Source organism: Zonotrichia albicollis, chromosome 2 (assembly GCF_047830755.1).
Source record: "Zonotrichia albicollis isolate bZonAlb1 chromosome 2, bZonAlb1.hap1, whole genome shotgun sequence".
NCBI lineage: Eukaryota > Metazoa > Chordata > Aves > Passeriformes > Passerellidae > Zonotrichia > Zonotrichia albicollis.
In genome coordinates this window covers 34,713,276-34,725,698 of record NC_133820.1, presented here as the reverse complement: position 1 = coordinate 34,725,698, position 12,423 = coordinate 34,713,276, and the positions used below count along the sequence as shown (strand labels likewise).

Sequence of the window (12,423 nt, the reverse complement as noted above, 5' to 3'; positions counted from 1 at the left end):
AACAAGCCCTGTGCACAACACCAAAACCAAAAAAGGGGTGTTCTGGGGAGGAGAGGCTTCATTACACATGCTTCCTTCAGAGCTTTATTGCTGAAGGATAGGACTGTTGACATGTGAGGTCTGTTCTGAATTTCATTCATCTGCTTTTCTGGGTGAATACAGGAGTCAGCTGTGAGGGGATGAGTTTCTTGACAGAGTCGGGGATTAAAATATCTGCTTGCGTATGTCAAGAATATAAGTAGTAGGTCATACAGGTATAGCATTATGCTTAAGGTGGGTTCAAGTGTTTCTCATTGGTGCTGGTGAAAGGCTGCTCTCTCCTACAAGTGAAGCAAGTACATGTGAACTGTGGCAATCCTTGCTCCTCCCATCACATCCTGCCACATCGTGGAAGCTGAGAGAGCTGAAAGGGGCACACAGCTGCTGTGAAGGAGCAGAATTTCTGCGCTGGAGACAAAGCATGCAGTGCCGTTTGGCGGAGATGAGATAAACACTACACGTGGCTGTCTGCCTGGGGTGTTGGGGCTGTTTCTTTGTTCCAGTTGATGCTGGGGGCTGCTGGAGGTGAGTGTTTCAACTGAATCTCTGTCCTGCACTGGGCTTGCTGTGATGCTGGTAGGATGAGGTGTAGTTCTTGGGATCACTGCTACAGTGAGGGACTGGGTGCTGGGCTTGTTCTGCCCTAAAAGGCAGGAATAGTAAGAGCTGCCAGAGGATGCTGTTTCAGGAGCAGCACCCAATGCTGTCCCCCTGGGCTAGCAGTGGCTGTGAGAGCCTGCCAAGGCAAGGCAGGGTTGCACTCAACCCCTGATGTGGCTGTGTGCATGTGTGACACAGTCTGCTGCTCTGGCAGTGCTCTCAGGGAAAGGGAAGGGCTCTGTGTGGAAGTGGTTGTGTTTTCTTCTCTATTGGTGTGATCGTACCCAAGCACTGGGAAGGAAAGAGGGACTTTGACTATGGAAGGGACAGGAGACTGGATGATTTGAACCCTGCTCCCAGTGGCTTTTGACAGTGTCAGTTTCCTACACTACATAAAAAAGGTGTTAAAGTGCTTGCTTAATGCTCCTCTGGAGATGTTATGCAGCTTTTTTCTGTGAAACACACTCACTGTGCATGAATCTGCTGCCTGAACATAGTGTCTGGTGCATTAGTGACAAGGAAAACAGCAGCCGAGTGCCGGGATCTGTCCTTGGAGCCCTGCACTGCTTTACTGCTGTTTTCGTTGCATTTTTCATAACCATGGTCTGCAGCTTCCTCACACATGGGAACATCTGAAAACCAACATTTAATGACATGTGGGTTAATGACTGCATAGATCAATTTTGATTGACCTTAAATCAATAAGTTAATATTAACAAATATCACAGCTTGGCATCCCAACAATAGGGTCTAATCCTTGTCTTAATCATGCTGATTTGTAATTAGTCGCATAAAGGATCTCTCGTGAATTAAAAGGATAGCACTGGCTTTTAAGATGAAGGATAAGTCTTACAATAAAAGCAGAGCAGAAAGCCTTGGTATTGTACCCAGTTCTCTGTATTTTAGACTGCTATGAACTTGTCAAAATGAAATGTGGAAAGTCAGAAATTCAGCTTATTGCCTTCAAGGGTAGGATAACTGCATGCCCTGGGTGAGGTCACTGGTTGAAGTTTTGCCAGGTACAACAGGAACCATTGCCAAGCAGCTAACAGCATTGTCTCTGGTAAGTGTAAGGGACCCCTTCCAGCCCACTAGAACCAGTGTCAAAGCCTGGTTTTCTTTTTCACCGTATGGTGTAAAATGAGCAGAAGCCCTGTCATCATGGAGTCCTGCCTCCTCCTATTGAATGTGGCCTATGATGACAGATGTCTTCAGAGAACTTGTGAACCCTGCCTTGAAGGGGTTCAGCTTTTCTGTCCCATATGACTTTGAGTGAAAGGGGGACCCTACTTGAGTTACTCTGAGAGTCATCAAAGCTCTAGCTTCATGGCTGTTTTTCTGCCTGTATTTTCTTTCACTAGCATTAACCCTTTAGTGCACGGGAGGTGCTGCCCTCTGAGGTGTGCGGCCATGACAGTGTAATCGGCACCACCTCAGTGCTGCCGGTGAGGCGAACTCCCTCCCTCACTCTCTCCCTCTTTCCCCCCAGAGGGGTCTGTGCTACTGCAGCCCCAGCTGGTTGGAAGGCTGAGGAGGGTCATTCCCCAAAATTCAGTGCTGGGAGGCATCTTGTGATGCTGAATGAACTTTATCACTATGAACGGCTGCTGACAGCTGCTCACCTTTGCAGTGAGCTCTGTGTATGCTCTGTGGGGAGTCTGGTGGTCACACAGCTCTTTGGGGTCCTGCTGGCCTCAGGGGCACAGCATCCACTACCTGTGGGGTGTTTCGTTCTCTCTAGAGGAGACTGCAACCTGCCACCTCCCTCCAGCTCCACTGAGGAGCCTCATCCTTCTCCCCCTGCCAGCCCCCCTCTGGCTCGGTAGGTAAATCAGGGTGGGGTTCTTTGGCCTTTTTTTTTCAGTTTTCCCAGATGGGAATTAATTCAGGACATTTCCTGTTTTGCTTTTTTGTTTGTTTGTTTGTGGGGTTTTTGTTTGTTTTGTGTTTGTTTTGTTTTTTTCTTGTTTTTCATTTCCAACTTCAAGGAGCATACCTCTCAAGGTTAACACAGAGAGGTGTGTCTCTGGAGATTCAGTGCTGTGTTCATTAGTGGTGGGACGCTGGAACAGGTTGTCCAGAGACGTTGTGGATGTCCCAGCTCTGGAGGTGTTCAAGGCCAGGTTGGATGGGGCTCTGAGCAGCCTGATCTTGTGGAAGGTGTCCTTGCCCATGGCACTTGCCCATGGTTGGAGCTTCAAGATTCCATTCCAATCCAAGCAATTCTATGATTCTGTGATTAACAAAAGCCCAAATCCTGACACTGCTGCCTCTTGGGCTGATCCGATTACTCATTGCCAGCCGGAGCGTGATGAATAATACAAAACACACAAACCGAGGCTGCTCCCTCACGAATGCATAATTTAACAGCATCAAAGAAGGGCTTTCGGCTGAGCCGCCTGCCGCACTCCTGCCCCTCCCCTGGTGCGGTGTGTACCTCCGCTCCCCTCAGCGTTCTGCTTCCCCACAATTTCCAAGCCTCAGGTGGAATTGTGCCACAAGGAAACGGGAGCACGGGGGTAGCGGGGGGAGGCCTGCCTCCATGGCAACAGAGCGGTGCGGCCCAGCCTACTCGCGGGCGCCAGGGCCCAGCGGGAGGCGGCGTTTGTCCCTCGGGAGGCGGCGTTTGTCCCTTGGGAGGCGGTGTTTGTCCCTCGGGGGGTGGTGTTTGTCCCTCGGGGGGTGGCGTTTGTCGCTCGGGAGGTGGCGTTTGTCCCTCGGGAGGTGGCGTTTGTCCCTCGGGAGCCGCCGTGGCGCTGTGCGGTTCCGCCGCTGCCACGGCAACCGCAACGCCCGGCGGTGGCAGCAGCTCCTCGTCCCCGGCCGGGAGCAGCGGCGCCGGCGTGTCCCAGGGGAGCAGGGAATGCTGGTGAGGACGTTCCCCACTGCCTCGCGTGGAGTTCGGGTTCGTGGATCTGTGTATGCGTGTATGTTTTTGTGCAGGACAAAGAGACAGAAATCCATCGCTCTGTCGCGCCTTTTGTTGTGACTGTGCCTGAGTGTAACCGCGTAGAGATGTTACTAAGTCGTGCAGATCAAATGGTCACAGCGCACACCCACCACAGACACACCCCAAGTAGAGCAGAAGCAGGTGTAAATGAAGATTTGAGATTTTTCTGAATACTTTCGGTCTCTCTTAATGCTGAATCCCTTTACTTCATAATATCCAAAATAGAATAGGAGCTGATTCAGGATTTTCTGGTGTCCCTAAGGCACCACAAGGACATAGCATAAGAAGGATATGGAACTGTTGGAACAAGTCCAGAGGAGGCCACGAGGTTGGTAAGAGGACGGGAGCACCTCCCCTGTGGAGACAGGCTGGAAAGGTTGGGGCTGCTCAGCCTGGAGAAAAGGAGATTGTGTGGGAACCTCATTACAACCTTCCAGTACCTGTAGGGACCCATAGGGAAGCTGGAGAGGGACTCCTTGTCATGAACTGCAGTGGCAGGACAAGGGGAAATAAGTACAGACTGAAAGAGGGGAAGTTTAGGTTAGATAAAAGGAAGAAATTCTTTACTGTGAGGGTGTTGAGACCCTGGAACAGATTGCCAGGGAGACGGTGGATGCCCCATCATGGAATTGTTCAAGGCCAGGCTAGATGGGGCTTTGAGCAACCTGGTCTAGTGGGAGGTGTTCCTGCCCATGGCAGGGGGAGCTGGGACTAGATGATGTTAAGGTCCATTCCAAACCCTTAACCTTGTATGATTCCATGAAACAAGTAATTGAATTGGAAGTTCTCTCTTCAGCCATAGCTACTTTATCTTACAACAGAAGAAGTTGATTTTTATGCTGCTCCCCATTATTACACTTCACCTAAATAAATTAAGCAGCATGTTCAATGTGTTTGTATTGAGTGCCACAGACTGATGTGAACATATTTTTTTAAAGGCACAATTCAACTGTGCAGCTTTTGTATCTGCTTATCATAATAATGAAATCACAGAGAAATAGTTTTTTTGTGCTGAATATGCACTAGAGCAAAGTAATCTCCATTAAGATCCATTGTCATCACCCAAACCAATGGTATTTGTAAAGGAAGGGGCATTTCCCAGCAAAAATCATTACGTGTTATATGAGGTGCTGCAGGAAAAACATGATGGAAATAGATGCAGTGTGGAAAGCCAAGGCAACAGTCTGAATGAGCTCTTGAAATTTAAATTCTGAGAAATCTAGTGTAAATGAGTGATTCCAGTGGCAAGTGGTAGCTAAAAAGAAGTGAAAAAACTGACAGATTTTCTTGAACAACATATGGATCAGAGAAACCAAAGAGCTTTTAAAAGTTTCCGTACAAACTGTTTTGCAGCAAATGCCCAGCTTTATTACCACTCTAAACCAAATCTTGACTAATCTTTGAGGCTTAAAAGAACATCACTCTTTACCAGCATAAAATACTGAGTTCTAAAGAGCAGAGCTGGTGTTCCTGAGAATAAATGACTGAGAACACAGAGATGCTCATCAGAACTCAAAACAAAAGCTTGGAAGAATTTAAGCAACATCTGCTGGATGAAGGGGTTTTTACAAAATGCCTAGATGAATTTGACAGTTCAGGTGCAACCCTTGTTGATTCTCTGATTCTGTGATTCTTGTCTGGAAGGGCAGGATGGTCACACAGCAAGAGCTGTCTTGCTGTTCTAGAGCAAACCAGAGTCAGAGCTCTCCCTTACACCCTATATTGTCTTGCCACGTCATCACAGAATGTTAAGGGGTTGGAATGGACCTCATCAAATTGTGACCTTCCTGCCATGGGCAGGGACACCTCCCGCTAGCCCAGGTTGCTCAAAGCACCATCCACCCTGGCCTTGAAGACTTTCAGGAATGGGGCAGCCACAGTTTCCCTGGGAAACCTGTCCAGTGACTTACCACCGAAACAGCAAAGAATTTCATCGTAATATCTAACCTAAAATTCCCCTCTTTCAATTTGTACCCATTACTCCTTGTTCTGTCACAACAGTCATGATCTTTGGTATATTGAAAATGACACAGATTAATTCTCCTAGAGACACATAGAAGTGGCACCTTCCAGCCTACAGCAGATGGTACAAAAAAACAGGAATGTTGAATAATTGATGTTTTCTTCTGTTCTGCTTTTGTAAAAAGTAATAAATTATTGATGGAATGATGAGGGGCTAAAGCTATAAACAGAGCAGAATCAGCTCTCTAGGCTTGTGAGTGTGTCTGCATCTTTAAACTTTTGCATCTTAGATGCCTTGTACTGAGAGAGCTGAAGCTGAGGGGCAGCAGGCAGTCAGCCTGAAGCACCAAGCACTGGCAATTAAGTAGTCCTTCAGGAGCTGGTGGCAGCTGTGTGCTATGCAGTACAAAGATTTTTTAAAAGATTCAGTCCTTTAAAAGATTCAGTCCTGCTCATCTTCAGTTTTGTCATGAGCATGATTACATCTAGCCTGATTAACATGTTAATGAGTGTTTAAAGTTATATTGGATTTAAACAAGTTAAGGTATAAACAAGGTAAGATACAAGCAAGAAGCTGTAGCACTTCTAGCTAGCATAAAATAGTGGTCTCTTTGTCCAAGCCCAAGGCTAACTGTTAAGAGATCATGAGTTCTTGTTTAAGCTCTGTCAGAGAATTAAATCCCCTTGAATTGCTTTAACTCAAACTTTCTTCCAGTAGCCAGAGCTGGAAAGGCCAAAACCAGTCATGTTTATGAGCCATTGGTGATCCTTAGTCCTGAGGTGCTGTGGCACTGTCTAATATGCTTGTATTAATACTGCTCACAAGTTGGATGTGGGTGTCACTAGAGTTTGAAAATGTTTTATTCCTTTTCCTTTTTGTAGTATTACTCTAACACATCATCAAAATGAGTGAAAAGGAAGCTCAAGGAGATGTGGGTGATTCAACAGAAAATGCAGAATATGAGGATGATTTTGAAAAAGACCTAACTGATGAAGAAGAAAAACAAAACCCTGGTGAAAAAGAGGTATTTGTTACATTAAATGCTAGTTGTGTTATTTCGGAGACAAAATTTAGTAATATTTGGAATCATAGGCACAAATTCAGTATAGCTTGAAATGTGTAGGTGCATTCACTGAATTTTGACAAGGAAAGTTATTTGGATTTATAGTGAAAAACATTTCAGCAAACTGGTTAGTTTGGTTCTAATATCTGTCAAGCAAAAAATTCAGTGTTCGTTGAAAACGTTACTTTTTTTTCAAAAGTACTTCTGTGTTCCGTTAACTGTTTGTATAACACCCATTGCAGTTTTATGCTGTCACTAATCACTTTACTGATTAGTTAAACTTTGTGTGAATGTGAACATGAAGAAAATGAAGAGACTTGTTAGTGCCAAAAAAGCTGTTAGTTATGACGTGCACTATTTGACAACCTGGTTTAGAATGCAGATAGTTTGTACTCCTCTCTCACTGTTTCTTTTCTCTTTCTTTGATAACTCTTCTGTTGAGAGAAAAGACTAGTTTATTTTATTTTTTTAGAATCCTGAAGAAAAGGAAGAGGATGTTGAAGCAAAAACTCGTAAAACATCAGACAGCTTTCAGGAAGACAGTGAAGAAATGAAAGAAAATCTAGATCAGCTTTCAGAGGAAGATGTAAATGTGAAAGTATTATACTCTAATGAAAAGTATTTGCAATCTGGGGCAGATAGTGAACAGGATGACCATGAATCTGATGCTGAGAGAGAAAGCTCTATCCAGGAATCCAAGCTGGAAAATGAGCAGGAACTGGATGAGGGAGAGGATGAAGAAATAAAGCGTTACGTCTTGGAAAAGATTGAAGAAGCCAACAAAGAGCTGGAAAATCAGGCTCCTGTGCATGGAAAAAGAGAACGGAAGTTAAAATTTGTGGATGAGGTGGATCTTCATCCAAATGGTGCTGAAGTTGGTTACACTGACCTTGTAAGAGGAGACGTTTCAGATGGGCTGTCTCAGCTGAATATTTCTGACAGGGGACAGAAACACACATCACTTTCAGAACGTGCTGGCTCAGGTGAGGAGAAGACAAATGGTAAAGTTCTAATCGAAATAGATAGAAAGTTTGAACTCTTAAGTTTATGTGATATTGAAAGCCAGGGCATTTTGGCCCCAATAAGTGTTTATTTTACAGATATTGAAACTCAACAGACTTCAGAACCCACTGACACTCAAGGGAAAGAAATGCCTCCATCTGACTCTAACCAGCAGCCAGATTCTGCTTTGAATGGTGCAAAAAGTCTGGGAAAACAGAAGACTGAGTCTGCAAACATACCTGCGAAAAGCTCCACTTACACTCTTACTCCCAGACAAAAAGAATTAAGGAAGCAGATAGAACTGAAGAAAGAAACACTGAAGAGACGGGTAAATGTATAGAGAAAAGTAAATCACAGTGACCATCCTGTTCCTCTGCTCCACAAAGACCATGTGCTCAGGGTATTTACACCTTGATAAAACACCTTGATAAAAGAGGCAGCAATAATAGTTGTAGTAGTAATAACAACAACAATAATAAAAACAATAATTCTCTGGGGTTTGTATAGAATCTTTCCAAGCTCCTTTCCCAGAGTGGCATAGGACCATGCCTTGCTCAGAGGAGAAATGAAGCATTTATTTCATCCTTCATAAATGCGCCTTCATAAATGCATCCTTCATAAATGCACCTTCTTCTGTTACAGTTTTCTTACTGCTTTTGCTTCTTGGCTCTCTCTCTACCTAGGTTCTCTTACAGTCCCACAGTTCATGGAATGTAGCACATGGTGTCACATCTGCACATATTATATGGCAGTGCAGGAATTTTATATGAACCACAGTAAGGCTGGGGCACATCTGGGTACTGAAGAAGTATGGATTGGGCAATTATCACACGGGAGAGTGCTCAGTCATAATATAACATTTACATAGCAGAGTGACTGTAAGAACCCTTTTAATTCTTTCTCAGCTCATTACACAGAAAAAAAATACAATAGAGAGTCAGCCTCTGATAGCTGTAATGAGAACTTCAGAAATCTTTACCAGAGAGTTTAAAAATGTTGATATGTTGATGTTTTTTTTCTTTTTTTTTGCATTATAATGATACAATTACAAAAAGGTATGTTATGTGTGTTACTCTATAAAAGGAGCCTGAAGCATCTGCCATTTTTCTCTGCCATGATGTACTAATTAAGCTGGCTAAGTAGCTTGCAAGGTTACTTTCTATCTGTGGAAAGAGCTCTAGCCTGCTTTATTTGAAAAGGTTGCTGAGGCTCAGCTTAGTAATGAGGGGAATGAAATCTGATGAGCAATTGAAGTGTTTTTTTTGTGCACACAAGACTACTAGAATCTGTCTGCTTAATTTTGGTGGCGTTTCTTTCATTCCAGTAAATTAGAAGTGGTAAGTTTGGAGGATATAAGGAAGTTGTATGTAGGTGGGAGGAAGATCATCTATTTGCAAGATTAGATTTCTCGAAGTATTGAAATGAGTTGGGATTATAGCTTTTGTGTCAAGGAGAGTAAATCCTGGTAAAAAATGTCTTAATTAGCTTTCTGGAGCATATATTGAAACTTTTTCTCTTCCTTGTAGATACTTATCCTTAGCTAAAATGTAATTAATAAGTAAAAGAAACTTTTCTCAATTTTGTAAATATAAATTTGCGCACTTGAAAAAAGCCTGAAGCTATTAACTTAAGTCAATACATTGCAACTTCATGTCCAAAAAAGGTCCTTATAAATAAGGTAGTGCCTGCAATCCATGTGTTGCCAAATATCCTTTAGGGTTCAGTGGTCCATCAAGCCAGAGAGCTGCATTTATTTTTAAAATGTATCCATTTAAAGTGATTCTAAGCTAACTAGAGATATTGGGCAGACTTAATTTTATGAGTTTTTGCCTGATGCTATTTGAATGTCTGTTAGTCAAGAGGTGTCATGGAAATGGAGGTAATCACAAAAAGGGCTAGACTGAAAGTGTCTGAATATATCACAAGCAGAAGTGCTCCAAGCAACTTTTTCCTAAATGTTGTATCAGCTGTGGTGCAGTTTTTGAGTATTCTTGTTTCATCTGTATTTTAGTGTGTCTCTCATGCAATTCAAATGGCTTATTTATTGCCTGCAACAGTCTTTGCAGATTAGGATCATTCTCTTAAAAACCAAGTTTATTCAGTTTTCCTTCCACCTAAGGAAGAAGAAAAGAACAAGGAACTAGAAGAAATGAGGAAAAGACAGAACGAAATAGTTTTTAAAGCATGGTTACAAAAGAAGAAAGAACAGGTTCAACAAGAAAAGCGAATTCGTCGTGCAAAGCGGCTGGAAGAGCTGAGGCTCAAAGTAAGGTCTCCCTAATCTGGAACTGGGATTTGTGATGCTCTTGTTAAATAGGAAAGCCAAATTCTAAACCTGCCTTCTTAGCTAAATGTGTGAAAATTTACAGCAATGGGAAATGTTCTTGTTACATCATTTTCGGTGAAGAGGTAGACCTGCAGGTTTATGATTGATCTGCTTAGCAGAGTGGCTTGCAGTGTAGAAGCAACACACATGAATTTAGCTATAAAATCACAGGGGATACAGTGATGCTCCCATATACCAGGAGAATTAATTGATTGATTGATTGATTGATTGAGCCCTGAGTGAGCAAGCAGCAAGAAGACTACTTGGAGTGTGTTTCTTGGCATCAGAACTTGTTAGTAAGCAGTTAATGCACATGACCCAATCAAAACCTGGAGATTCAGATGCTGTTCTAAAGAAAAATCTAAATTCAGTACTTTTTTTGACATGGTGCTTTGAATGCTTGCTCATGTATATATTCTGTGCCAGATTAGCATATGCTCTAGTGTGTTTATGAAGTGTATTTCATGGAGGGAAGATGCCAGCAGAATACAAAAAACCCTTATTATAATGAGATTTACTTATTATTTACTGATAACCCTTGTGTATATATGTCTTTTTTATTGATTAGGAGGTACACAGGGATCCAGAAGAAGCCTACAGTTTATGGCTTAAAAAAAAGCACCAGCAATATGTGAGAGAAAGACGGATAGAAGTCTTGAGACGCCAAACTGAAGAAGTGGCCTTTTATCCAAGCCCAGAGGATTGTGACAGAGCTTTTAGAGAGTGAGTAGGGTCATTCCTAAGAGACCACATCTGAAACTTCTCTAGTCTATCATCTCAAACTGTAGCTATCTTATGGTATATCTTTGCTACGGAAGTCCTCATTGTTTTGGAGGGGTTTTTTTTCATATGAATATGCCCTTTTAAACTTACACCCTAAAAAAAATACATCAGTTCCTTGATGTTGTTTGTTCACTGCTGTGAAATTATTTGTCAGAACCTGAGCGGAAAAGAGTGAATTACTTTTGCTGAAAAAGGGATCTTCTCCTCTAACCCTTGTTGCCTGTTCTGGAGCGACCTTGGGTTGATTCACTCCATGAAATGAGCATAAAGCTAATCCAGTTTAACAAAAGGGGGGAGGTAAAGGTGGATACAGAAGGAGGGGAATTGGGGTGGGAAAGTAGTGCTTCCTGTGTTTGGGTATGGCAGGCTTTTAGACTGTCTCAGCCATGACACCCAACTTCACCCTACAAGACATGGTGGGCCACAGTTAAGTGGGGGACAAATCTCCTTTGAATGGATAATGTAAAGCTTGAAATTACAACTGCCAGTACTTCTGGTCCTCTTTCTCTCTCCACAGATGGCTGAGAAGGAAGAGAGAAGAGAAAGAAGCAGCAGAACTAGCTGCTAAAGAGAGAGCCAGGCAGCTTAGATTAGAAGCCAGAAGAGCAAAACAAATGCGGAACATCCACTATATTTAATTCAGAGCCCAAATTCTTTTGTTTCTCAGATCATTACAGTTGAAAATTTGATGTAGCCACAGAGTTCTTGGTGACAGTCTTCTTAATTTTTATGGCTTGAGTTTTTGTCCTTTACAGCTACTGACTTTTTGTTGTGTTTTTAAAGCTTTCAAGCAAGTTTTAACAATTACCTTCAGTGACAATGATTTTATTATCTATTTATTTGTAATTTAGTCAAAAAGCCTGCTTTAATGCATAACTCGGGGATCTTCTTGGTTTAACCAAATCAAAATCAGTGCAAGATGTATAAATGAGGGTGGCAAATACACATTCCCTTCTTTAAAAGGCACTTTATACTCATTATGGATTCCTGGATGCAGGCTACTGTGTAAAATGTTAAATTTTTGGTGGATTAATATTGCTGTTTGATACTGCTAGTGATTGACTGTGCAAGGTGTTATATTGTTGGAAAATGATGTTTCTTGTACCACTTCCTATTGATCCATTGACCAACTCTAGACCAGAGGACTGTGTTCTTTTAGGTTTCTGGAAAGCGGTGATTGAAGACTAATGTGTAGGTGATCATGCAACAGGTTTTGAAACTTACTTCTGTGAGTCATATTCAGTAGCTCTCTATTCCATGGAATTAAAAGCTTGTTCCAATTATGACCTTTTTCCAGTAGTAAGGAAGCTAGGATCCTTATATAAATGTTAATGTTTATTATAATAAATCTACCAAAGTACATGGCCTTACCCAGCTAAATTGTGAACTCTTGATAGAGATCATGCCAAAATCACTCATGAAATCATAAAGTTAGTGAACAAAGAAGAGCATTCTGTCCAGCTGTAAGCCCCAATGGATGTCATGATCCTGACATTGCTTTGAAATTTTTCAGCATTCACAGTGTTTTCTGGGAGCACTGCAGTAGACAGCAGTGTAGTAGATGCAAAGCTGATTTGCTGGTAGTATTTTTCTCGGTTATTTCTGGGGCTAGTTACAGGCATATTGAGAGCATTGGTGTTGGACTGGAGGCTGCTCTCTTGCAGCTTTTGCCAGCATAGAGAGCAAGCATGGACACA

The 12,423-nt window shown here is 42.6% G+C and overlaps 1 protein-coding gene across 1 annotated transcript; it reads left to right on the top strand.

Moving 5' to 3' along the window:
• The first annotated feature begins 322 nt into the window (after nt 1-322).
• Nucleotides 323-12,096, top strand: CCDC181 (coiled-coil domain containing 181). Its single transcript, XM_014266368.3, has 6 exons — nt 323-564; nt 6,434-6,576; nt 7,088-7,945; nt 9,737-9,883; nt 10,512-10,666; nt 11,244-12,096. Exons 2-6 carry the CDS (start codon nt 6,457-6,459, stop codon nt 11,362-11,364), a joined length of 1,401 nt encoding a protein of 466 aa, XP_014121843.2. The 5' UTR covers nt 323-564; nt 6,434-6,456; the 3' UTR covers nt 11,365-12,096.
• The last annotated feature ends 327 nt before the right edge of the window (nt 12,097-12,423 follow it).